At 36.5% G+C, this 27,999-nt stretch overlaps 2 protein-coding genes across 6 annotated transcripts; one reads left to right on the forward strand and one right to left on the reverse strand.

Moving 5' to 3' along the window:
- The first annotated feature begins 1,070 nt into the window (after positions 1-1,070).
- On the forward strand, positions 1,071-22,178 carry arhgef16 (Rho guanine nucleotide exchange factor (GEF) 16). 2 transcript variants are annotated; one of them, XM_051116410.1, is made up of 15 exons: positions 1,071-1,217; positions 2,540-3,136; positions 3,638-3,689; positions 4,475-4,635; positions 4,909-4,965; positions 6,628-6,788; positions 12,517-12,669; positions 12,782-12,911; positions 14,427-14,501; positions 14,828-14,920; positions 18,565-18,719; positions 19,679-19,828; positions 21,022-21,089; positions 21,215-21,316; positions 21,682-22,178. In XM_051116410.1, exons 2-15 carry the CDS (start codon positions 2,636-2,638, stop codon positions 21,819-21,821), a joined length of 1,998 nt encoding a protein of 665 aa, XP_050972367.1. In that variant the 5' UTR covers positions 1,071-1,217; positions 2,540-2,635; the 3' UTR covers positions 21,822-22,178. The 2 variants fall into 2 exon arrangements, with proteins under 2 accessions (XP_050972367.1, XP_050972368.1); XM_051116411.1 differs by lacking the exon at positions 1,071-1,217 and adding an exon at positions 1,252-1,933.
- On the reverse strand, positions 21,975-27,995 carry ybx1 (Y box binding protein 1). 4 transcript variants are annotated; one of them, XM_051116429.1, is made up of 8 exons: positions 27,738-27,995; positions 25,447-25,510; positions 25,194-25,227; positions 25,017-25,106; positions 24,149-24,466; positions 23,916-24,013; positions 23,013-23,277; positions 21,975-22,302 (listed from the first exon to the last, which is right to left on the reverse strand). In XM_051116429.1, exons 1-7 carry the CDS (start codon positions 27,841-27,843, stop codon positions 23,049-23,051), a joined length of 939 nt encoding a protein of 312 aa, XP_050972386.1. In that variant the 5' UTR covers positions 27,844-27,995; the 3' UTR covers positions 21,975-22,302; positions 23,013-23,048. The 4 variants fall into 4 exon arrangements, with proteins under 4 accessions (XP_050972386.1, XP_050972385.1, XP_050972388.1 ...); XM_051116428.1 differs by having other exon boundaries at positions 23,013-23,280; XM_051116431.1 differs by having other exon boundaries at positions 23,928-24,013; positions 27,738-27,994.
- Positions 27,996-27,999: the final 4 nt, after the last annotated feature.

Raw genomic sequence — 27,999 nt, forward strand, 5'->3', positions numbered from 1 at the left:
TGGGCATTTAATAATTTGGACTTTTCAGTCTGGGTTAAATATCTTTTTTGGCTCATTTTATCTGTAAAAGAAAACATGTCTAATAATTATGCACACCTGAATACAAGGAGTTTTTCACTTCCAGCCTTCACGGACAATTATATATCACTTACAAATGATTAAATACAAAATTAATAGTAGTTATTAAGATTGTTGTGGTTTGGAATTGGTAAAGTGTGCTTGGGAAAAAAATATGACCAGATTATCAACATGCCTAATAATTCTGCACACAGTGTATGTTTGTGTATACTTCTTATTTTGGATAAAAGAATCTTGAAAACAAAAAATAAAAGATAAAAAAATAACTCAACTGTTTTAAATAATAATAAATGTTTATTGAACAGCAAATTAGCATATTAGAATGATTTCTGAAGGATCATGTGACACTGAAGACTGGAGTAGTAATGCTGAAAATTCAGCTTTGATCACAGGAACAAATTACATTTCAAAATATATTCAAATAGAAGGCACTTATTTTAAATAGTAAAAATATTTCCAAATATTACTGCTTTTGCTGTATTTGGATCAAATAAATGCAGGCTTGGTGAGCAGAAGACACTTTAAAAACATTTAAAAAATTACTGTTCAAAAACTTTTGACTGGTAGTGAATTGAATTGAATTGAATTGAATTGAATTGAATTGAATTACAGGCAACTTATAAATATTATTATTATAAATATTACCCTAACGCTTTCATAAAGTTAATTTCGCATCATACTATAAAATTATAAGTATTAAACTACACTCACTTCATCAGAAGAATCAGCTTCAATGAAGTTTTAGTTCATGTAGTGACACACTTTACCAGCAGATAGCGCAATTTGCGTTTTAACGTTGCAGTACCGGAAAACCTGTAGAGTAAAAAGAAAAAAAAAGTTATTAAACACCTCCACATCTTCTATTTGGCTAAAAGTGCCCAAATTAATGTCATCTCATTTGTATGTAAAGAAATAACCGTTTTGAAGACTGAATTTGGAGGAAGTATAAACGCGATCACCGGTGGGTGTGGCTCGGCTCGGCTCACCTGCAGTGACGTAGTGCGACGCGATACAGAGGCGGTGTGGGTGCAGGAATGCAAAAAAAGTTCTGCCAAAAATACATAATATGTTCAGGATCCTTGGAGGGAAATCTGACATCTGCACATTTTCAGAATCGCAGTGCATGGGATATTAGCCGGGTAAGTCCATCCTGTATTTATGAATGACCTTTAAACGGACTAGAGGTGCTCTTGTTTTGATAATTTGTCAATCTGGGCGTGAAATGTAGTGAGTTGTTTATCCAGATGACTAGAATCAGTTATATGTTAAAATATTCCCCGCAGTGTCTTTTATCCAACAGTCCTATGTCAAGAAAACAGCTTAAGGTCTTATCTGAACAACAAAGACTAATGGATTGTCCTTTTGACTTTTATTATTTTTTTGTATTACAGCATGGATCAATAGTAAGCTGTAGATATTGCCGATCTGTTTTGATCACAGGTGTCATCAGCATAGGGCTTTTAATAATATAGTGGGCGGAAATCTGTTATGTTGTTTTGTCACACCTGCACTCTTAAAAATAAAGTTTCTTTTATTGACCTGTGGTTCCATGAAGAACCTTTTAGAACATTTTAGAACATCTTTTTTTTTTTTTTAAAATAATTATATGAGTGTTATACGAAACTTAACATGATCTGTGCACCTGTTTCCGTGATCAAGGGACATTCCAAACAGATGTGAGATACGGGTTCCGGGGAAAAAACAGACAGTATTATTAGCGCCAGTGCCAGTGTGCTTTGACAACGGTGAAAAATGTGTAAATATAAAATTAAAACAGATGGAGCGCATTACCTTGCGGGACTTTTTTTGCAACACATGAGAGCAGGTGACATGAATTAGTCTGTTATGCTCTTAGGTAAGATGTATTACCTACGTTTGTGTAGCAATACACCGAAACTGAAACGATACATATTTCATAACAACTTTGATCACTTAATAAAATTTGTTATATTTTCATATGGATTGTTGTATATTATTTATATGTGTAAATATTTGTGTATTATTTAGATAATTTATCCTGATTTAAATTAATTTATGCTGATTTAAAATGTTTATGTCTTGCAACATTCAAATGAATTTGGGAAAAAAATGCAATATAATGGAATTACAAAACCGAAAGTGTTTTATTTTAAAACAATATAATTAAATCATGTCCCCATACAAAACGTATGCTTGATTTTATTTATGCAATATTGGTTTCATTTGATTTTGTTGTGAAATGTGAGCTGGATGTGTTGTTTTATTAACATTAGGTGACAATTACATTATATTAGCAATGTCTATTGTAACAGATAAATAATTTCTTTACAAGCACTGTAAATGCATCAAATGCTGTGTTCACCTCCAGTGAACTTAACCTGCCCTTGTTTTCTGTTGGGATGTTATACAATGAAAACGCTTCCACCCTTACAATTTCAAATTACAGCTGAATCTGTCACTCCACCCATGTCTGTTGTAACAGGTTAGATTTGTGGTCTGCTGGTGACCCCAAACTGATGTTTGTGCACAAGTGCTAACCGCTTTACACCAGCCGATCAGGAATCCAGGTCAAGGTGCCATGTCCCACAGAAATTCCTATGGCTCCGCGGGTGACCAGTTTCTCCTTGTTCCGGAGAGCCGTTTCAACTCAGCCCTTCAGCTGGACCAGCCGTCCGGACGCTCGTCCTCGAGCATCGACCTGTCCAGGGTGGGTTCACCAGAGGATGAGCGGAGAAATGTAGTGCTCAGCACCCAGAGCGAAGCAGCTCGTAAGCTGGGCACCCAACAGCTCATCCCCAAGAACCTGGCTGTGAGCAGCCGCCCAAAAAACCGGCACCACACCACCGTGGTGACCCTGCCCGTCAGCCTACAGGTCCCAGATATCTCCTGGGAGGACTATGACAGCGATTCGGGCGATGGGTTTTCGTTGAGGAGAAATCGCAGGAATAAATCATATCGTGCTGCCGTCACTAGTCTGAATATTGATGCTTTGCCAAGTGAACTCCAAGCAGAAATGCTGACACCAGTCAGTGAAGAGAAAACAGCCAACCAAAAGCAACCACAGAAATCAGGACGCAAGGCAAGTGTCTTGCTTTCAAGTTACTTTGTTTTTAAACCACCAGGATGCTTTCAAATTATTGCATTTTGGTAAACATCTAAATCTAGACGAATTGACTAGATATTTGATGAATTATTTTGCATTGTAGTATCTTCTGTATTTTAAGTAGGATTTTGATTTGCAACCAGAAATGTACGCTGCAGTGGGCACTACGTTTGCTCATATGAGACACATTTAAGCTGTTGGTGTAAGCGACACTGGTTTGATGCAGGCCTGTCCCACAGCTTTCCTTTCAGCTCCATACTGTTCATTCAGCAAATTCAAAAATATTCAAACCATATTCAAACTCTCTGAGGGTTTTTGTAACATCATGGGTGTTTAGGTGGAATATCTTCTGTTTAAGCTATTAAAGCAGTTTTTCTCAAGTTGTCAGCTCTCAAAGAACCTTAACATTTTTCAGCATGCAAGTCAATTTTAATATGACATTGTCATCTCAATTATTTATGCTGTTTTTCCTCACAGAGAACATTGGGGAGGATCAGGAACAGGAAGCATGCTGGCTCATTTAAAGATGGTTTGTTATTCAACATTGTGCCTCAGATTTTTGTTCAAATGTATACTATAGTGTACTATATAGCATCATCCATCCAATTGCCTTGATAAATTGTATGTACTATACATGAACAACTATACATGCAATGGTAACATTTTACAGTAAGTCCCATTAGTTACATTATTTAATATTTAACAGATTACTGAAATATTTAAAATGTAAATAAACATAAAAAATTTTCCATTCCATTTCCAAAATGGTCCATTAAATTAGATTAACTGCTGTAGTATTAATACATGTTTAAAATATGAATGCTGTTGAAGTGTTTTTTACAGTTGCGGTTCATGGTAACTGAAGGCTGGAATGCACTACATGACTTTTGCTGAGATTTTTGCTCTGATTTACATTCAGTCTGGATAAGTTGACACTAGTTGCTGAAATTCAGAGCCAGTCTACAGACTGGAGCTGACAGATTTGACAGAAACTCACATAGCGTGATCACATGATTGTCACAGACTCTGATTTTCTTAGCTTCTGATTGTGAATCATTCCAGTCAGAGGATGTCAAACATGTTTAAGATTTTTAGCCAGTTTTAGAATGAAAGTGTATGATTCCCAGTGTTCAGATTTTAAAAGTTGTTGTAAAGTGTTACCAATGCCGTTTGAATCCCAGTAATTAAAAATGATTTTTGAGTAAAGTGAGATGGATTGTTATTCCCTCAAAGATCGCTGTAGAACCTCTAAGGCCCAAAACTGATACTATATAAACTACAGCAAGTTAAAAGATGTTCGTTATCTTCTTATAGAGCCGCGGTTTTACCAGGAGATCAAGGAGCGAGGCCTGAACGCCAGCAGCCTGAGCACAGAGGAGGATGAGTTCTCGCCGACCGAGCCACCAGAGGAGGATCAGGGCATTGTGGTGAAGAGCTACAGGGCAGCGTACATGACGTGGAGTCAACTACAACAGGTGATGAGGACCAAATCCCTGCTGAGGGTCACTCGCTTGAGATCAAGCTGTGTTTGAAACGTCAGATACGTCAAATAATCCCATTACCACAAAATGTAGAGACTTAACCATTTTATGAATTGTTTTAACTTAGGACATAGATGCAGTGCATTTATTACATTCAGCTGTTAGTTTAAATGTAAAAAATAAATGTATTAAATGAAATAGGCTTATTTTAGGAAAGAGTGATGCTGATTCCTAATAAGCACATTTATTGTTTTATTTCAAACCTAGGTGAAAGATTTGGGCATTTTGGAGAAAATCTCCCCTGAAGAACGCAAAAGACAAGAAGTGAGTCAATTTCAGATCTTTTTAATATTATTGAATAAGTCTCTTATGCTTATCAGGACTGCATTTGTTGATTTAAAAAAAAAAAAGAGAAATATTGTGAAATAATGTTTAAAATTTCAAATGAATTATATTGTAGCAAAACAAGTCATTCTAATATGTTGATTTGCTGCTTAATTATAAATAATAGTTGTTATTAGCAGCGTATCAGAATGATTTCTGAAGGATGTGACACTATGGCTACTGAAAATTCAGCTAGAATCACAGAAAGAAATTCCGTTTTAAAATATATTCAAATAGAAAAGCTATTGTAAATTGTGTGTGTAATATAGATATTTCTTTTCAAATGCTAAAATATATTGATATATAGAAGTATTGTGACTTTTTTTTTTTTTTTTTTTTTTTTTTTTTTTGCTTGTCAGAAAATAATATTGCATATTGATAGTTAATGTGATGAACTGCACCTGATAAACTCACCCATGCACTCAGTAAATACTGCTAAAATGGTAAAATTAGTTTTGGAAAGCTCAAACTGCAAATGATTGCAAGTTGCAATTGCAAGTGCAATAAGCTAATTTTTGTTTTTTTTGTGGTTCAATGCAGTCAGTGCAGTTTCTGAAGGAGCCCCAACATAGCACATTTTGGATGCTAACCTAATTATCAATTCAGGTGTGATAAATCTGCAAAAGGTCAGGAATCATTCTTGAGAAAGGCTGATCTAATGCAACAAGTGTATCTAAATTAGTCAGAGTGACACTAGTAAATGAAGTCTTTCCATGTAGTCATTGTCAGATGGCTGTAGTGTTGATATGAGCGCACTCAAACGGCTGTGTAAATATTAAAGTTCACTTTGTGCACACTCCCACACAGACACACCCAGACATCTGACTCTTTCCTGATCATTTGTTCCACCTGCTGCTGTATTGTGGATTTTCATAGAAAAGCCATTCATTCCCAAAGCCTGTTTGTGCCAGGAATTTTAAAGCATATCCTATAGTGCATGATTTGGTGAAACAAACAATCTTTTTAGGAGCGAAAAAGTGAAGCACAACAGATCACTGATAGTTCTTATAGATAGTTCTTGCATATCATATTGTGGTCTCATATATAGTTCAATTCGTCCTACATTGTAAGTCTTTGTGATTTCATTGTCACAAGTCTGACACTTAGAAAGGTAATGGCACACTTTTCCTTAAGCCACATGACCAGAGGTGCATTCAAGTACAAATGGGGTGGGTCAGGTTACGTGCCAAAGATTAATTGTTTAAATAGCTAACTTTATGTTTGAGAAATGGTAATGCTTGCCTAAGCAAGCACCTCTAACAGAACTGCACATTAGCACAGTCTTAACCATTGACTAGTACGGCATTGTTTTCTTCATCCTTGTTTTGGTTTCACATAGTTCTTGATGTCGCATTAAAGTTTCTTCAGATTAGTGTTAGAAGTTACTGCATTATGTTCTTCAGAATCAGTGTGTTTCTGGCATCTTTAAGGCTGTTTTAAGAGTGCGTCCACAGTAATAGGAAGGTTTCTCAAGGTAGATCATGTCTACACATCACTGTGTGTTTGAGGGGAAAAAAACATTGTAGGAAAAGAACGCATTCAGATTTTTTTTAACCTGTTTAATACACCACAAGTCACATTTCATCTCTGATTTTGTCGCAGGCCATCTTTGAAATCATCACGTCAGAATATTCCTACCAGCACAGTTTAAGCATCCTGGTGTCTCATTTTAAGGACAGTGTGGATTTAAAAAAGACCATGACAACAACAGAACACCATCACTTGTTCTCCAACATATCTGTCATCCAGGACGTCAGCAAACGGTACAAACTTTCACTCATGTTCTAAATTTTAATATTAGAATCAGAATCAGAATGTGCTTTATTGCCATGTATGTTTACACATACTAGGAATTTGTTGTCGTGACAGAAGCTCCACAGTGCAATAGAATGACAGTGACAGGACCAGACACGATAAAAGACATAATAAAAAGAACAATATACAATTATACAAGACAGACAATGTGTAAAATAGCAACAACTTTACAATATACAAAATAAACAATTTACTATGTATGTAAGGTGCAAATTTGAAGTGTAAATAAATATGTGTGTTAAATGCATAACTGGATAAGTGAATGTATAACAGTACAAAGATCCTCTTATGTTATACATTTTTATATAGATCATGATATGGCAACCCTTGAAAAATTAATATGTATTTTAAGGACTTTTCAGAAGTGGGGAGGCCACACACACACACACAATATATATAAAGTTAATAGCTATGTTTCCATCACCCTGTTTTTATGCACATTTTAAAGTATCGCATCAGAAATGAGTGATGGAAATACCAAAATCTTTTAAAAATTCCTAATTCACAAAAAAAGTTTTTACACTCGTTTTAGGTGGTTTTTGAATTGTGCGAAAAAGGGTTAAAGGAGAAGTTCACTTCCAAAACAAAGATTCACAAATAATGTACTCACCCCCTTGTCATCCAAGATGTTCATGTCTTTCTTTCTTCAGTCGTAAAGAAATTATGTTTTTTGAGGAAAACATTTCAGCATTTTTCTCCATATAATGGACTGATGTGGTGCCCTGATTTTGAACTTCCAAAATGTAGTTTAAATGCAGCTTCAAACAATCCCAAATGCGGTTGTAAATGATCCCAGTCAAGGAAGAAGGGTCTTATCTAGCGAAATGATCAGTTATTTTCCTAAAAATAATACAATTGATATACTTTTTAATGTCAAACACTCATCTTGTCTTTCTCTGCCTGGACTGTTTTTGTTCCGGTTCATGACAGTTAGTGTATATAGAAAAACTCCCATCTCATGTTGTCCCTCAACTTCAAAATCGTCCTATATCGCTGTTTTACCTTTTTTGTTGAGGGTGTTTGATCTTTGCATGTTCACTTTGTAAAGACTGTGTCAGTACTTCTGCAGTGATGTAGGATGATTTTGAAATGATTTTTGAAGTTGAGGGAGAAAATACAACTGGAGTTTTTCGACATACCCTAACTGTCTTGAGTCAGAATACACAGAGTTCATGGAGAGAAAGACAAGACGAGTGTTTGAGATTAAAAAGTATTCAAATTATATATTTTTAATGAAAATAACTTAATCGTTTCACTAGATAAGACCCTTCTTCCTCAGCTGGGATCATTTACAACCGCATTTGTGATCGTTTGAAACTGCATTTTGAAAGTTCAAAATCAGGGCACCATATCAGTCCATTATATGGAGAAAAATGCTGAAATGTTTTCTTCAAAAAACATAATTTCTTTACAACTGAAGAAAGACATGAACATCTTGAATGACAAGGGGGTGAGTACATTATATGTGAAACTGTGTTTTGGAAGTGGACTTCTCCTTTAATGCAAATAATGGGAGATGGAAACGCATTTTGCGAATTAATTCCTCCACATGCACCAAAAAAGTCACGTGACTGTGTTATGGGATCAGATGACTTGACTAAATAGCAGACTGATCTCATTGAAATGTAATTATGGTCATTCTAAGATGCCTGAGCAAAGTCTGCCATCAAAGTATTTTTGTATAATTGCCTTAAAGAACTGTATTACAAGACTGCTTTCCTAAACAGCTGGCATCCGCCTCTGAAAGCAATGACCGCATGTATTGTTTCATCTGCTCTCTCTGAATCGCAAGTAATTATATTTGAAAATTGTTATATTCCGTGGCTTCTCCTACTTTTCTTAGTGATATTTAGTGCCAGTCTCTTTGACTCGTTGGATGGAAACAGTGCTTGTTCAAAAATGTTTTAAGTGATATTCCAGTTTTGTGCACAAAGTAAATTTGCAACCTTGGATGGAAACCCAGCTAATGACTGAAATACCATTAGTTATGCATATTTATTTTAAAATTCTGTGATGTAAACGTTGTAACACAGCAAGCAGAGTAGTAACTCTTACTGATACCTGAACAAAATCAAATTTGCCTCTATTTTTTAATAAACAAACCTGAGGTTATGTATGAAAGGACAGAACTTTGTGAATGATGTGTGATCCAGTTTTGCAGAAATCAGTACAGAAATCGTGTATCAAATCATTATTAATGATTTCAAGCATGGTGTCTTAAGTTGTGGTCACACAATTCAATTCAATTCAATTCAAATTTATTTGTATAGCGCTTTTCACGATACATATCGTTGCAAAGCAGCTTTACACCAAATTGACATTTTTACAATATATGTAGTAGTAGCTTGATGTACATATGGCAGAGATGTGTGGTAAAGATCAATTAATGACGTAATCAAACAGACAAAGAACACTATAAATTAGTAACAGAATTCGGTAGTGCTGTATGTTTTCAGGGTTGGCATCATCTGAAGTCCTCTGTGGGGTTGGCATCATCTCTTCTTAAGTGTTCTGGATCAACACTGGAGCTTGTGAATTCCTAGTTACCATGGGATGTCAATCCCATGACAGAAACAGAGAACAAATAGGAACATAATTAGCGTAGCTGCTGTTCAAACTAAGAAAAGGAAGGGTTGTTAACCCAGAGCTAAAAGATTAATAATGAACATTTGATCAGATATAGCTGCAGGAAAAGTTTGAGATGCATTATTTGAATGCTTGGCTAAAAAGATGTGTCTTTAATCTAGATTTAAACAGAGACAGTGTGTCTGAACCCCGAACGTTATCAGGAAGGCTGTTCCAGAGTTTGGGTGCCAAATGTGAAAAAGCTCTACCTCCTTTAGTGGACTTTGCTATCCTTGGTACTACCAACAGTCCAGAGTTTTGCGACCTTAGGGAGCGTGATGGATTGTAGCATGGTAGAAGACTAGTTAGGTACGCAGGAGCTAAACCGTTAAGTGCCTTATAGGTAAGTAGTGCTATTTTGTAGCTGATGCGGAACCTAATAGATAGCCAGTGCAGAGACTTTAAAATTGGGGTAATATGATCATATTTTCTTGACCTGGTAAGGACTCTAGCAGCTGCATTTTGGACTATCTGTAGCTTGTTTATTGAAGATGCAGGACAACCACCTAGTAGTGCATTACAATAGTCCAGTCTAGAGGTCATGAATGTGTGAACTAGCTTTTCTGCATCAGAAGCAGGTAACATGTTTCGCAGCTTGGCAATGTTTCTAAGATGGAAGAATGCTGTTTTTGTAACATGAGAAATATGATTTTCAAAAGACAAGTTGCTGTCTAATATAACACCCAGGCTTTTGACTGTAGTGGAAGTAACAGTACATCCGTCTATTTGTAAATTGTAAGTCAGAAGATTCTGTGTATTGTTTTTAGGTCCAATAAGTAATATCTCTGTCTTATCTGAATTTAATAGCAGAAAATTGTTGGTCATCCAATCTTTTACATTTTTAACACACTCTGTTAACTTCAATAATTCAGAAGTTTCATCTGGTCTTGTTGAGATATATAGTTGAGTATCATCAGCATAACAATGGAAACTAATCCCGTGTTTTCTAATAATATTACCAAGGGGCAGCAAGTATATTGAAAATAGTAGAGGACCTAGAACAGATCCTTGTGGCACTCCATACTTCACTGGTGATAACTGAGATGACTCCCCATTTAAATAAACAAAGTGGTAGCGATCAGACAGGTAGGATCTAAACCATTTTAAAGCCTGCCCTTGGATACCTGCATAATTTTGTAGTCGATCTATTAGTATGTCATGATCTATAGTGTCGAACGCAGCACTAAGATCAAGTAAAAAAAAAACACAAGAGTTTGAGCACACAAAATTTTCTTGGACACCGCAACAGTTCTTGCTATGACATCACACTCTGCGTCATCTTTTTTTAAAAACATAAACCCAACATATGACAAATAATAATGTAACCTAGAAATACACAGTCTGCTCCACTTTCTGCAATGATATAAACCTGCAACTTTAAAGTTTGTGTTCTTGTCAGCTTACTGCAATTAATTGTTTAATAACCTTCACGTGATGCAAATCCACAGGTCAGAGTTCAACTTGAACTGTGGAATTGCAACATGCAAAATGTAATGCAAAATGTATCCCATATTGGAAAGGAGTTAAAGTTTTATTAGATTATGCAAATCAAGAGATTTCTGTTATGGTGTGATTTAATTGCTTTGATTTGCACATGTCATTTTGAACAGTGACAGACTATTGTTCGTGCAAGTTAAATCATGTTGCAGCAACTACCAAAGTTATCAGCCAACTGGGTTGCCAGGTCTGCGTAACAAATCCAGCCTAATAGCTCCACAAAATTAGCCTAATCACTTTCTGGGGGAAATTGACTTCAAAATCACAGTCCTCTTCTCGGTCTAAATTTTGTTCCAGGGTTCGCTTCAACCAATGGGTTAAAAAAACAACCTGCGGCTACAGTATAGACTTGGCAACACTGCAACTGGCAAATAATTCCATTTTATTTACTCAGTACTCTAAGTCATTTGGTGCTTAATGAGTGCTAGTCTATATCATGCATGACAGCTAGATAGAAAACTACTGTGTTAGTGTATCACTAATAGTGGAATTGCGGGTTTAGCTCCTTTCTGAGCCAGTTTCAATATGGGTAAATTAAAAACTGGATGTTGATTGTGCAAGAGCTTCCAGCATTCGTGACTGTAGTATCTGCACTGCTGGACATGTTCAGACTCGCTGGTTAAACTGGTTAAGCAACTTGCCGCTGCCTGGATTCATGTTTCACAAAAAAAGGGTCTTTCACACATTTACAATGAAACTTTATACCTGTTTCTCAGAAACTAAGCATGTGTGATTCTTCTGGCTATGTGAGACACTAAGTGGTGTGGCTGTAAAATAGACAGAGGTGAAGTGGTTCCAATATGTGCTTAAGCTTTCAGAACATGTTGTGCCGTGAGGTTTGGTGTTGTTTATGAAACAAGCACACTGAATTAGCTGGATTGTGGGAGTGAGGCCTTCCAGTCTGGGAGTTGCCGTTAGGGCTGGAAAATAACAGACTCAAAATGTTGAGTTTGATGGAAGCTTATGGAGAAAGTCTCTTGCATATAGTTTAGGATCAAATTATTCTTTGCATTTGTTACCTAAAGGGTATTTGCAGTACTGAAAATAGAGACAAGTAATTTGTGAAACTGTGGTATTGAAGTTGACCAACGGTGAAGGAGAAATCCATTCTTCTCAAACTAACTGATTTCTAAAATATAAACCAGAGACATTTTCTAGTTTAGTGGTCAAAATATAACTGAAATCCCTAGATCAAAACAGTAACAGTGTGACAGTCTAGTGACCATCCAGAAAATAATAAATATGATGCATGCCTTTCATTTAATGTGTCTTTTTATTTTAAAATGCTGGGAATTTCCCCAAACAATAAACAAAATGTGAGCAGCAGAGAGTTACACGATGCTTTTGCGCCCCCTGGTGGTCTGGTTGCAGTCAGATGGTGCTGTTGACATCCTAGTATTTTCTTTTGTCAGTTGCCTGAAAGAAATAAGCAAATGCATTTCCATTGTGTTGACTATTTACCGTTTTTGTTTATTCTTAAATGTGGGATTATTTAGACAGTGTTGGAATACTTGGCATGGAATAACCACATACGCTTTCTACATCATATCTAAGGTTTTTTGAGGATCTGGATGCACGTCACCAAAAACACCCTGTGATCCAAGACATCAGTGATATAGTGCAGAAATATGCAGCTCAACATTTCGAGCCATACATTGTGTACTGCTCCAATGAGACCTTCCAGCAGAGAACACTCCAGAAACTACAGTAAGCACCAATACACAAAGTACCATGTAACATAATGGATGCTAACAAAGCAGTTTTGATCAGAAAACAGTGGTTGAAAGGAATTCAGTGTGATTTCATTTCTGTGTTTTAGGTCAAGTAATAATGCATTTCGAGAAACTCTGAAGCGGATTGAAGGCAGTGAAGCGTGTGGAGGTTTGCCCATGATCTCCTTCCTCATCTTGCCCATGCAGAGAATTACTCGTCTGCCACTTCTTCTGGATGTAAGAGACACAATCCTCCTGTTAACCACAGCTTTATATTGAGCATCCAAGTCCCAGCTCAGCCCTAATACTGCCTTCAAGCTCTCTTGGGAGTTGGGAAATTGGAAAGAAAATTACAGCTAATAAACACTACTGCAAGTTTGGAATAATTAATTTTTTTATTTATTTTATTTATTCTTTTGTTTTTTCTTCTTCTTTTTTAGTATTTTATTCTTATTGAGGCTATATTTATTTATTTGATCAAAATATAGTACAAACAGAAATACTGTGAAATATTGCAATTTAAAATCACTGTTTTATATTTTGTTTTAAAATGATATTTATTTCTGTTTCTATATCAAAGCTGAATTTTTTTGCATCATTACTCCAGTCTTCAGTGTCACGTGATCCTCAGATATCATTCTAATAGGCTGATTTGCTGCTCAATTATTGTTGGTGCCCAATTATTATTCATTATTTATCAAGACCTATTTTTTTTATTATTATTAATACCTAATAAATTCAGCAAGAATGTAATATATTGATTAAACATGAGGGTAAAGACATGTTATAATGCTACAAAAGATGTCTGTTTTGAATAAAGACTGTTCATTGAACTTTGTAATCATCAGAGAATAATGAAAAAGTGTATCATAGTTTCGATAGAGCTATTTTCAACATTGATAATATTATTAATAAAAAACATTATTAATAATTGAACACCAATAATGTATGACAATAAATGAGCACCAAAATTGAGCAGCAAATCAGCATATTAGAATGATTTTCTGAAGGATCATGTGACACTGAAGCCTGGAGTAATGATGCTGAAAACAGAAAAATAGTCATTTTAAATTGTAATAATATTTCACAATACTACTGTATTTACTGTATTTTTGATCAGACTTGAAAGCATGAGAGACTTCTTTCAGAAACAATAAACACTTTTCTCAATTATTCCAAAATATAGGTGTAGTGTACCTGAAAAAATAGTTTATATAATTGTTTTTGTTTGTTTATTTATTTATTGACAATTTACAAAATAATTTTTAGGAATGGGTTATTCTGCTAATATTTTAGAAATTAAGTCATTCATATGTTGCCGCAGAGAATGATTTTGTCAAACCCTGTAGTAAACTGACTAAATATTTTGCAAGCATTTTTGCATAATGACTGTACAATCAACATTCATAATTGTACTAACAAAAATATATGCAAAAGTACAAGGAGCTTTAGTTAAAAAAGTTCGTATAGAAGAGAAATCTAAAGATTTTTTAATATGTAATCCAATAAAAATAATAGGCAAGTTAGAAATGTGAGGCTCAACTGATAATTACTGTGATATTCATTCATGCATGCTTATCTTTAAAGCACATGACAGCATAACACTTGCCTGTAATTTTCCAGTGAATCTAAAGATCTTGACTAGCTGGTTCAGGTGTGTTTGATCTGTTCTAAACCGGCAGATCTTGCACTGAAACATTAGAACTTGTACTGAAATTGTGTGTTATATCTTGTCTTTCCATATCTACGCAGACCATCTGTCAGAAGACCCCTAAAGAGAAAGCTGAATACTTTGCTGCCTGTTGGGCTTTTAAAGCTATCAGTAAGGTACAGTGCTACTCACTATGCATCGGCTAGGGATGTGTAAAACTACACCTTTTCAAAACTAGTTGATCTGGTTGTCTAGATGGTTACTTGACAAGTATGTTGGTTTGCGCGAGATAAATAACGAAAGTGTTTTGTATCACACGACTGTTGTAGTTTAACAGGGAATGGCACATGCTTTTGTAAAAGCCACAATGTACACAAGTGGGATTGCATCTTACTTATATTTCCATATATGATGAAGTTGCCTCAAATATGAATGTTTTTCCGAAAAGTTTTAGAAACACAAACTCTGGCCATAAATGAGTTTCTCATTTTTTTCCTCTCAGCTTGTGAAGTGCTGTAATGATGGAGCGCGGAGGATGGAGCGGACGGAGCAGATGTACACCATCCAAAAACAGATGGAATTCGGCAAAATCAAGGTGCATTGTTTTGCAGGTTATGTCACTTTTAAAAGAGACACATTTAAAGCAAGCAGCTCACATTTCTGACCCAGATGAGGCCTAGTTTTTTGGTATTTTCCGTAAGAAAATGACATTTTAATTTACTGTGAATAAATTGGTTATTAAATTAGTAAGTTAATAAAATAGTTTACTAGTCTCAAATTGATTGACTGACAAATTGAATAACTTAAATTCACTTACATCTTTAATCTGTCTTTTCAATCTGGTAAATTTCCAGTTGAAACACATAATCTTCTAGCTGATAATCAATATGGATTTTGGACAAATAGATCTTTAACACTAGTGGAATTAATTGAGGAAATTACAAATGGTATAGATAAAAAGAAACATGTAGTACGAATTTTCATAGACTTAAAGAAAGCATTTGATGCCATAAATCACAATATTTTATTACAAAAACTAGAGAGGTATGGTATTAGAGGGGTGAGTAGTTATCTAAAAAAACAGGAAACAGTTTGTAGAAACATAACATAAATCTACATATGTGAACATAACTTGTGGTGTACCACAAGGATCGGTCTTAGGTCCAAAACTGTTTATGTATATGTATGTACAAATATTTTCTGTCCCAGCGATAATTTACAACAGATTTTGGAGGTGATAACAATAGAAATGAATAAATTAAAACACTGTTTTTATGTAAATAAGTTGTCATTAAATATAAGAAAAACAAAGATTATGTTATTTGGAAGATATAAAACAAACCCTCAAGTAGAATAGAAAATTGATCATATAAATATAGAAAGAGTATATGAAAACAAGTTTTTTGGTGTAATTTTGGATTATAAGTTATGTTGGAAACCTCAAATAAAGTATGCTAAAGCAAAATTGGCTAAGACTATAGATATTCTGAATAAAGCAAGCATATTGTGTATAATACATTTATTTTACCGTAATTGAGTTATTGTGTAGTGATCTGGGTAAATAGCTACAAAAGCAATTTACAACCAATATGTATATTACAAAAGAGAGCAATCAGAACTAGATAAATGTTTGTCAAGACAAACCTGAAGTTGGCTTGAGACCAGAAATTTTTAAAAAGTTTGAAAAGTTTAAGAACTTTTAAAAGGTTAAAGTTTGAATGCAGTCAGATAGGTAGGTAGATAGATAGATAGACAGATAGATAGATAGATAGATAGATAGATAGATAGATAGATAGACAGATAGATAATATACATGTCAATATGATCCTAACATTAGCAACATAAACATTAGCAAGTTACTAGCATGTTGCTAGCATGTTTTTAACATGATTAACAAGTTGTTAACATGTTGCTAGCATGTTTCTAGCATGATTAGCACATTACTACCATGTTGCTAGCATAAATAGCAAGTTGTTAGCATGATTCTAGCATGTTTCTAGCATGATTAGCATGTTTCTAGCATGATTAGCATGTTACTAGCCTGTTGCTAGCATGATTAGCAAGTTGTTAGCATTTGCTAGCATGTTTTTAACATGATTAGCAAATGGTTAACATATTTCAAGCATGATTAACATGTTGCTAGCATGTTTCTAACATGATTAGCATGCATTGTTAGCATGATTATTTATAACATGATTAGCATGATTAGCCAGTTGCTAGCATATTTTTAGCATGATTAGCATTTTGCTAACATCTTTCTAGAATGGTTAGCAGGTTTGCTAGCATGATTTTAACATAATTAGCATGTTGTTAACATATTTCAAGCATGATTAACATGTTGCTAGTCTGTTCCTAGCATGATTAGCATGTTGTTAACATGTTTATAACATGATTAGCATGTTGCTAGCGTGTGTCTAACATAATTAGCATGTTGTTAGCCTGTTACTAGCATGATTAGCCAGTTATTAGCATGTTTCTAACATGATTAGCATGTTGCTAGCGTGTTTCTAACATAATTAGCATGTCTTTAGCCTGTTTCTAGCATGGTTAGCAAGTTACTAACATGTTTCTAACATGATTAGCGAGCTAGCATGACTGTAGTTGCTAGGCTTGGCTAGTGATAGATAGACAGATAGATAGATGAGTTTGAGTGAGTTTAAATGGATTAGAAATACAGTACATAGAAGGGAAGTTTGATTGAGTCTCAAGGGATTCTGGGAGTTCTGACAGTTGGAGTTTGAAAGTCTTGGCTCATTTGAACATTCCGTCAATGTAAGTCTATGGGATTTTCCCAGTTTTGATAGTAATTTTTTAGGAAAACCGTAAGTCGGATCAGTCTGAAGGTCTGGGCTGAGTTTGGAGTTTGTAGAGTTAAAGCTGTAGGACGAGTCAGAGTTGATCATTTTAGTCTCAGAAGAATAATAATAACTATAAGTTTAAGTCGGATTTCAATAAGTTGTTTTTTCTATTATTAATGTGGGATATCTGGAACAGACAAATGTATTATTTTTAAAGTCAAATATACTGACGTTTATTGATTTGATTAAATTTAAAACTGCACAAGTTATGTTCAAAGCAAGAAATATGTTACTTACAAAAAATGTTTCTGGAAAAGCAGGGTGGGTATAATTTGAGGGAAGAGTTAAACTTTATACCAAACTATGATTCGCACTCACATAAAACAAACTTCTCTTTTCGTTTTATTAATCCATCACCAGAGGACAAAAGAGTTCAACTTTAAAAACATTAATATAAGAAAAACCGTAAAACGTATGTGTATCTCTGTCTGTGGGGTGCGGCTGTGGAACGGTTTGGAGCATGTGTTAAAGCATTGTGTAAACATGAAACAGTTTAAAACACTGTATAAAACATTTTACTAAAAGGATATGTGGATATATAGAGGTGATTGTGAGGGTTGTGGGAGTTAAAATGTGGATTGTATGAGGGTGGGTGATTAGAGGGTGACTAGTTGTTTTGGAAAATAACTATTAACTATTTGGTTGGTGTTTAGGTTTTTTGTGGAATATATTATACCAATATCTTTTAAAGATATCAGTATAATATATTAAAAGACATACTGGAACATTTTGGAATTGTATAGGGGGTGGGAAAAATAAGCTTTAGCTTCATCCCACTCCTTTTCGAACATTTTCTGCAATGTGCGACATCTTTGGGAAGTGTTTGTTTTGTTGGTGCGGCAACAGACTTTAGGGTTTTCAAAACAACAGGAACGTAACAGTAACAATTATGGAAATTCATAGGGATGCACAATAAATCATATTATAATCGTGATCACTATTTCTGTTTCTCTCGATTTATTAGCTATAATCATCTGTGATATTTAACTGCTGGTTATGCTTAAAATGTTCAGTTTTCATTTGGTATTTGCATTGCATTGGTAACAACACTCAGAAAAAAAGTTACAAAAGCTGTCACTGGGGCCGCAGCTTAAAAAAATCCCAAGATCAAGTGTTCCTTTTACTGCCCCAGTGACAGCTTTTGTACCTTTTTTCTGAAAGTGAAGGGTCCTCAAGCTCTCATGTTTGCGGTTGCCAGATGTCAAGAGTTTAGGTAAGAGTAGAGTTGGAAAAATAAGAATGAGATCAGCAAAATAAAAGTCATTGCAGAAGCGTATTTTGCAAGGAAAAACGCATGAGACCAAGGATGTATATTAAGATAGAAGATTATTTCTCAACTTTTTGTATTTGTATTTAAATACTTGCTTTTGTCTGTTTTTAGCCTTTCCCATTAGTGTCGTCGTCTCGCTGGCTGAAGAAGAGCGGTGAGCTGGCTGTATACACTGATGATCTCAGCATTTTCCGGAAGGCTATCAGCACGAAGAGCTACTTTCTGTTCCTCTTCAATGACGTGCTCATCGTCACCAAGAAAAAAAGGTCGGACCTGTGATGCTGTGTAGGCTCTGACCACATAACACATTCCACATATTCAGCGTCCACTCTATCATACCTCAGCACTGCTCATGTAAAAAGTTTCATTACCACATGGATGTAATTCCTGGTTTGTTGACTGCATTAGAGCTCCATATCACTTCACTGCACTCCTCCCGAACTAGTAATGGCCCCTTTTCTCAAATTGGGACAGAAAAATTTCGAACATGTCACTTGCATGTTCTCATGATTAATATTTAGGCTAATCTGCTGATTCTTTTAGACAAGTAATCAGTGTAATTTGCCTATAAAGTATATTATGGGATTCTACTCTGTTCGATGAAGGTCTGATTTTAAAGAATAATTTCCAAACGTTAACACATTATCTACCTATTTGAAACATTAATAGACAATTTAACTTGTAACGCTATACAAGATTTCATTTGTTAACATTAACTAACAATGAAAAAATGCTTATAAAGCATTTAGCAGTCTTTGTTCATGTTAATTTCAGCATTTACTGATACATTATTCATATTGAATGTACCTGTATATATTATTTTATGGATGGGACATGAGCAAACGATGCACAGTTGTATTTTTATTAACTAGATAAGAATGGTTAATACTATAACAAGAGATAATAATATAATTATAATATAAGAAAATAATATCTGAGGTTCATATTTCACAGTGATAATAAACAACTAGACTGATTGCAATTTAGTATACAGTACAAATGTAGTAGGCCATCTGAGTATTCTGGGTATACAGAACATGTGCAAGCATGTTCATACACTATACTCGAGACAAAAAAAATGTAGCTGACATTTGACTGCCGTATTCAGTCAACAAGGAGCAGCTTGCATTAAACTTTATATATTTATTTATTAAACTAACTATATTGCATAACTGAGTCTGCGCTGTGATATTAATAGTGTAAACAACACTCTGTTTTGATCCAGTGAGGAGACTTATGTCGTGCTTGACTACGCCATTGTGGACAAGGTGGATATGGAAAAGGAAATGACAGACTCCAAACTTAATCTGAAGCTGCTGATGAATGGGAGCAGCGACAGCCGCAATGAACAGATGATACTCGTGGCCGAAAGCAAGTAAGATGAAATACCTGTCCGTCCACAGGTGGAGCTGTTCTTTAAACACAAAATGTAAAGGAATATTCCATTATAATTATTATTCCATAATAATTCTGAGCCAATATTTTCAGTGTCTCATTTGATGCATCCAGGCTTTTATTTTCGGACATTTTAACGTGACTTTTCTTGATGTATGGTTAATCAAGTAAACCTAGGTTGCTTCAGTTTAGTCAACTTGTAATATTACTAAAAACATTAAAGGGGTCATCGGATGCTAAGTTCACGTTTACATGTTGTTTGAACATTAATGTGTGTTGGCAGTGTATGTACAAATCTACCCTATAATGATAAAAATCCATGCAGTGGTTTTTAATTAATCTGTAAAAATAATATCCCCTTTTTCAAATCGAGTCATTCTCAGATGCCTGTCGTTGTGGCGTCACACCCACAGAGGACACTCCCACCATAGTTGATTGACATGAGCGTCTTACCTCAAACCAGCTGTAACAGTCCAGTAACCTTCCTTGTTTCGATGCTGAAGCAGGGATGTAAGTTAGATGAATAATGAACATAGTGGTTGTCATTTACTCCCGACATCTGAGCCGCTGAAGATGCAGTAGATTACGTTTGTTTGTGAAGCTTCACTTACAGCAGAAGTGTGTATTAGGGTTTTTTTAATGAATCGTTGCAATTGCCTTTCCTTATAACATGGTAGTTAGAAAGTTTAGCGGCTAAAGTAAACAAGCTCATCATTCCACCGAAAGAAGAAAGGGGCCGGGCGAGCAGAGCTCATTTCCATTTAAAGGATCAACCCCTTAGAGTGAAATGATGTTTGCAGAGCTCAAGGTAAAAAGGGTGTTGTTTTACAAAACCAGTGAGAATTTTTAATCAAAGTATATTAGAGACTTTTCATTAAGACCCTAAAGAATCATATCAACTTGTGGAAAATGGGCATCCGATGACCCCTTTAAAAGTTATCCTCTGTAAAGATGTCATTGTGACACGTGAATCATGACCTTGAAGGGGATGTTTTTAGAATGATACCGTTATAATAATTATGCTAAAAAAGACTGGTTTAACATCACAGTAGCTGCACTGAAAAAAGGACTGAGTAAATGCTACTCCCTAATATTTTCTTTTTGCCCCATTTACTTTTGTTGTAATTATATTTTCTTTGATTCTGATGTATTATTGCTCTGAAATGTTTTTAGGCTGGACAGAGCACGATGGGTCACCGCACTCCGAGATGTCAAACAAAGCAAGCGCATCACTGATGATGGTGAGTCTGATCCATTAAAAAAAAAAATAGCTTTGCAATTCTTGAAAAACAATTTTTTTTTTTGCTTAAGTTTAGCATGTTTGAATGTCCTATCGCTAATACTTCATTTTGTTTGGGTGTCTAAGACTTGCCTCAATATGAAGCCACAAAAGCATATATGCCAAAAGCACCAGATGAGCTAAGCCTGCAGCAGGCAGAAGTGGTCATCGTTTTACAAGAAGTGGAAGGTAAACATGGAAAGTTTCTTGGCACATTTCTGAAATGGTGTGAGATTGAAAGTACTAGTGTCAGTTGCGTCACTTCACATACTCTCTCCTGAAGCCTCATGGGACAGTAAAGCATCCATTAAATGTGTACTTAAAATTTGCTGGAAATAAATCATTTGGGTTTTTTTTTTTCCTACTGTTTTATGAATACTGGAAATTTGGACAAACTACTTACTACATTCCTCTACTGTAATGTGAATGCAATTTTGGATGCAGTCCATGAGATGTGAACAGATTAGAGAGTTTCCACAGCAACTGTCATAACACTTTCTTGTTTGCAAGTTGCTTTGGATAGGCGTTTGCTAAATGAACGTGTCTTGTTGTAGGTTGGTGTCACGGTGAGCGGATGAGAGACGGTGAGAGGGGCTGGTTTCCTGCCAACTGTGCCACTCAGATCACGAACCGCACCGCCATGGAGAACAACATACAGCGTATGGAGCGACTCCGCAAGGAGACGGACGTCTGAGCAGACTCTCAAACTCCACTGGACATCTAACACTGAAGGACACTCAGTTTACAGAAATACTAATGGTTTTAAACAAGTGCTAGTAATGTGAATTAGAACACCTTCTACAGACCTCATGAACTGTTCACAGCAAAACACCACTCAGACTAGAGGAACTGTTTCTGGTTTTATTTTCAGCTTGCCTTTGTTAAAATTCATGTTTGGATACATAAAAAGTTATTTAAAAATGTCAAACTGACCAGATATCAAATTACTTTTAAAAACCATTTGGTGTAAAAACTTAAGACCGATTTAGAAAAACATCTGCTGTTTCCCCAAAATTTTTAGCTGTCACATAAAAATAATGGAAAAAGAAAACAGGTCTGCATAGAGTCTGCAGGCAATCGGTGGTAATCTGGTCGAAATGCATTTTGCAAGCTTAGACGATCGAAGTCATATCTGTTTCTTATTGCTCAATCTTGGATGTTTCTTCTTGACAAAACTGCAAATGCAAACAAACGAAAAGAAAAGAGGTTAGCATCACCCAGAAACACGAGCACAACAGTGTGTGGTGCCAGACCAGAGCAGCTGGTCTGCTAAATCAAATCCACTGCATTATCATCTAGCCTTTCATCAATGAAAAGTGCATACTGAAGCCGAAACATTATCTACAGAGTACATCCCTTCCCATTCGACTGCCTCACAATTATGTGCTGATAAAACTATTCAAATATAAACTTCATGAAAACATCCAGGTCATAGCCCACATTGAAATAAAACATTAAAGCTCATTTTTAAACAATGTTTTACACATTTTCATGACAATTATGAACACAGTAAAACATGCATGCATGAATGCTTTATACATTAGCGTAATGAAGAATGCAAGGTGAAAATGGGCTTAATTGTTATGAAAATGATGGCAAAACAAAAATCTTAATGCTTCAACAAATAGTCTTTATTTTCTTAAAGCAAAAAAATAGATAATTCAGCATTTTATTCTTGAGTTTTATGGGTGAAATGTGACCTAGACATGTTTTGCAATGGTTACATGAGATTTATCAAAAGAAAAAAAGAAAAACTAAACACTGTAAGAAAATACCTACAGGATTGACTCATGAATAGTTCACTAAGAAAGCACGCCACTCTCACAAACACAACATACTTGATAAGCAAGTTTATACACACACACGTAATAACAGCGGCACCCACCCGGCCGGATGGTCTAGATGTTCAAGCCGGTGGCGGTTAATCTGCTCCGCCCTGTTCGGCTTCGGGAGCGGCTGATTTGTCGGCTGATGCGTCGGCTGCCTTGCTGTCCTTGCCATCCTGAGGCTTGGTTGTCTGGGGCCGTCTGCGGCGGTAGTTGAAGTTGCGACGATAGCGACGCTGACGGGGCTCCTGGTTTTGCCCGCCCTCGCCCTGGTTCTCCTTATCCTCCTCACCTTCTCGCACCGGCCGGGGACGTGGGGGACCCCTGCTAGATGGATACAGAGTGATGTTGGGAACAGATCTAACAAATCTAAAGGCTCAAACAAGACAAACGGCTCCAAAGAGGAAGACTCTGTAGAGCATCCAACAGGGTCCAAAAAATAAAAAAAACCAAAGGCAAAAAATCATGCTGCATTGAATATACATAATTAACACAGCTCAAACGCATCAATTACACAAAAAGCTATTACCAAAACATTTAAATATGCAAAATGCCATGCAGACTTGAGCAAACATCAAACAACTACATTTTGTTACTAAAATTTAGGACTTCTTTTTCTCATATTCATGAGTCCGGATGTACATGTCTGTAAAACGACAGTATTTAGGACAAGGTTCCTCAAATCTGGTCCTGAGTTCACTTCAAACCATGGTCAAACTCCCCAACCTGAAGTTTTCCAGTAACTCTACAAACCCTGAATAGCTTTTTTAGGTGTGTTTGATTAGGATCTGAGCTAAACTTTGCAGTGGCCTTCAGGACCTTATTTGATGAACAATATTCACAATATTGCAAACCCACCACAATTGCAAATATTGTGAATATCTGACACATTGCTAGGCCATGGCTGCAGTCTTGCTCATCTTACTGCTGCAGCCTCATGCCTGCAAATACGACATGCAAACCTTGGTCTGAACCTTGGTCGGAAGCCTCTGTAGTAGTTCTGCCTCATTGGTTTGTTGCCCTGGTCTGGACCACCTTGGTTCTCATCACCTTCCCCACCCTAGAAGCCAAAAAGAGTGCACCTCAGGCAAAAAAGCTTCTAATGACATGCATTGTGTTTTAAAATACTATAGCTACATTCAAATCATAGATTCAGATTTAAAAGCAAAACTGATTAAGATCTTCATCAGCCTACCTCTGTCATGTCTCCTCTCTGGGGTGTGTTGGTGTATGGGGGGCGTCTGCCGTAACGCCTTCGCACAAAGTATGGTGGGTAGCGCCGTCTGCCGGGATAGGTGGGTCTACGCTGCTGTTGCTGCATCTCACCCTCAGGGGCGTTTTCTCCCTCTTCTCTCTTCTCCCGTGTCTCTCCGTCACTCTGATAGTTCTCCTGGTAGTCGCGAGGGGGGCCCCTCCTGCGTGGGTACCGCCTGTATCGGTTCCTGTCAGCCGCATACTTGCTACCCTGCACAGGAACGCCACCTGGGCCGGTAACGTTGGCTGCCTCGGCACCCTGAAAGACAAAACGTATATCAAATATCTCCTAATTCAATACACAGACACATTTAGTTTGACTAATGGATGCATAATGGAGAAATTTCCTGCAAGTAATTTCGAAAAGGCTGCTGTACAGTAGTCTGGGCAGAAATGTGATATTTAATCAATATCTCCTTAATACAGTTTATGTCAGGAATTTAACTATTTTTATTCTGGATTATTCTTAGCACTTTTAAGGAAGCAGCCCCTAATAAATAGCCCTAGCTACACTTTATCAGTCAAAACCTGAATTATTGTCAATTATGTGGTGACCAAACAAATAAAAAGTATATCACACTCTCACATGTGTGATGGACACTTAAGAGAAATTCAGTCAATTTTCTATTTAAAAAAAAAAAAAAAAAAAAAACTTTCTATTTCAAGCTTTTGAGTCAAGGCTTTAGATCAAGTTTTAAAGATGGTCAAATGTTTAAATGAGAGTGCATTTAACAACAAAAATAAAAAGATAATTAAAAAAATAAATAAATAAAATAAAAACAACATTAAAACAGTGCAGTTAAACTCACCTTCTCCCCTTCTACGACATCAAACTCCACAGTCTCTCCATCCCCAACGCTACGAAGATATTTCCTTGGGTTGTTCTTCTTAATGGCGGTCTGGATTCAAAGCACAAACAATCAGAAAACACATTTCCCCCAAAACACTGCTATGCCAATATGGTGACAATTAAAGTAAATAACCACCTGGTGCACAAAGACATCTTCCTTTGTGTCATTCCTGCAAAAGTTCAGAGAGTAAAATGTGTTAATAATTAAGAACAGATGGAGGATAAACAAGCATGCAGTCTTGATGAGCAAGTTAAATATTTGAATAAATAATAGCGTGCTAGCGCAAGTAAGGTCTGGCTTTGTAAGCACATAAAGGCTGTAATAGGATTGCGGATGTTCCCTGACCCACATATCATATTAGAGAGAGTCTTTAGAGAATGTTATTTACCTGTTGATGAAACCGTAGCCGTTCCTTACATTGAACCATTTTACTGTCCCCAGGACTTTTGTTGCTGCAAAAGAGAAAAGGTAAGTTTAAAATCACAAAGATTGTTTTGATACATCACACTACTCTATAAGCACTGTTTTTGAGCAAAGCTACAAAGGCTGAGAGAAAAACATGCATCAAATGAGCAAAGCCATTACAAAGCCATCCTTGGCGAGTTGAGTTCATTTTGTCTCTTCTATTTATAACCTCCAACTGTGGAGCTTTTAATAGACTGTGATGCAAAGGCAGCTGCTCTAATCAGAAGAGCCTCCATCACCATGAAAGGCCCTGACCCACAGAGTTTACATTAGTAACCCCTTATCCATTTTTTTTAGGTCCAAAATGTTAAATGAAGAAAACAAATATTCAGGCAAAACACAGGGTTTAGAAGGATGGTTCATCCAAAAATTAAAATACTATCATATTTTACTCACCCTCAAGTTGTTCCAAACCTGTATTAGTTTTTTTTCTTCTATTGAACAGAAGATATTTTGAAGAATGTGGGTAACAATACAGTTACCAGTAGCCACTGATTTGTATAGTATGAAAAAAACACTATGAAAGCAAGCGGACTTTGGTTACTAGCATTCTTCAAAACACCTTTTGTTTTGCAGAAGAAATAAATTCATACACATTTGGATCAGCTTGAGGATGTGTACATGACAGAATTTTCATTTTTGGGTGATCCCCCCTTTAACAAGAGAATTAAAATAATAATAAAAAAAACAAGCCGAGCTTGAAAAAATAACAAATAAATTAAAGTACAGGACTACGAAAAAAATTTAAGAAAAAAATTTGAAAACCCCTGGTTTAAAACAAGCTGTTGCCATCTCTCTCCCTCTTTATACATGTGCGGTGATTATTTTTAGGACCAAGTTATTTGCTTTGTGACATTTTCCTGACAATCAACCACAACTTACCCCAAGTGCTCATTACCATTAAAAATATTACTATATTACAATAATAAAACTACAGAAAAAGGCTTGAAAATATAAAGCTAGAATTTTAAAATAAAATACTTATGCTGTTGGTTAAAAATATCGTTGACTGTGCAGTTCATTAGTAAGCCCATGCATTTGTTCAATGCGGTGTTGAAGTAGGAAGTGATGCTTCTGCGATGCTAACTGCAGTTAGCACACTAGCCTCAGCCATGTGGCCGGATCGAAGCCAAACAGTCTCGATTTTCCATCCTCACTACAGGGCGTAACAAACACTACGAGAAGATATATTTTTGTTTAGATCTCGACTGACAGGGGACTAGCGTTTCTGGCTAAAGAAAGGAAAATTAGGTTGTAGCAGCACATAAGACAAAAGAAGCGTCCATCATCCAAACACCATGGCGGACATTTTATATGTGGGGTCGCCAGACAGAGGTAGACGATCCTTGTCTATGCGATCGTTATGAAATCTGTACTGTAAATCAGCCGTCGGTTGAGGGGATCTTCGGGATACGGCGTTGATGGTGTTAATGGAGATAAGGACACGTATGCGCGACGCGTCAAACACCCCACGCGAACAAAGGGGGAGAGTTTAGCTTGGCTTATATTCGCTTTCACCCAGAAACCAGCCTTGGAAAAAAAACGATTGAGTTTAATACCGACGCGGTTTACGCTGAACACGACCGTTGGACTCGTTTAATGCGAGAGCGTACGTGTTTTATACGAATAGCTAATAATAATCTGGGTCATCATGTCACGATCAAGGCCAAGCTCAAGGATCTGTTTCATGGAGCGTAAACATCGACGGCCTACACAGTCAATTAATACATATATTGATATAATATAGTAGTCGTATCGGGGTTTATGAGCAAGTAAATAACACTAGTGGCTCTACAGAGCGAGAACCGCGTTGTGACTCGTGTTCACCGAAGCAGGCCTCGGACTCAAGCACGCGTCATGGCGGTTTTCAGTTCACACGCGGATGTGATGGAACGCGGCACGCGAGCGAACGAACATTCAAACTGACGTTTAACGTCTCAAATTTAACGTACACAACTCCTTAAATTTATGAGGTAAAGACCACTCCATAACACAAACACTGGCCAGGTAGCCAGAGGAATACAGAATTATTATTAAGTTGGGGGCTCAATAAAGACACCACACAGCCGCCTTGAGGCCACACGTTTTACAAATGAAAAATCAGTTACTGTTCATTTGTATTAGATCTTAAAGCGCCGACGTATTAAAAAATCTATTCTTTTGAATGAACGAATCCGCAACCCGAATGAGCTGAGGTTTCGCTGACAGGCTTACCGATGACCTTCTTATCCCCCGCGGTAGCTGCGGCTGCCGGGCTGGATGGGCTCTCCGCGTCGGCGGCAGGCTGCGGCGGCTGCTGTGTCTCGGCCTCGCTGCTCATGTTGTTTTCTTGTTGGTAAAGCCGGCGGTGGCTCTCTAGTGTGTTTTCCCGGTGCTAGATGGTAACCTGGGCCGGCGGTGGTGGGGGCTGCTGCCTTCGGGCTCTCCGCTTTCCTTTCTCCGCTCCCGTTGCCGATCGAACTGGACGGACTGAGTA

The sequence above is a fragment of the Labeo rohita genome, chromosome 8 (genome assembly GCF_022985175.1).
Source record: "Labeo rohita strain BAU-BD-2019 chromosome 8, IGBB_LRoh.1.0, whole genome shotgun sequence".
NCBI lineage: Eukaryota > Metazoa > Chordata > Actinopteri > Cypriniformes > Cyprinidae > Labeo > Labeo rohita.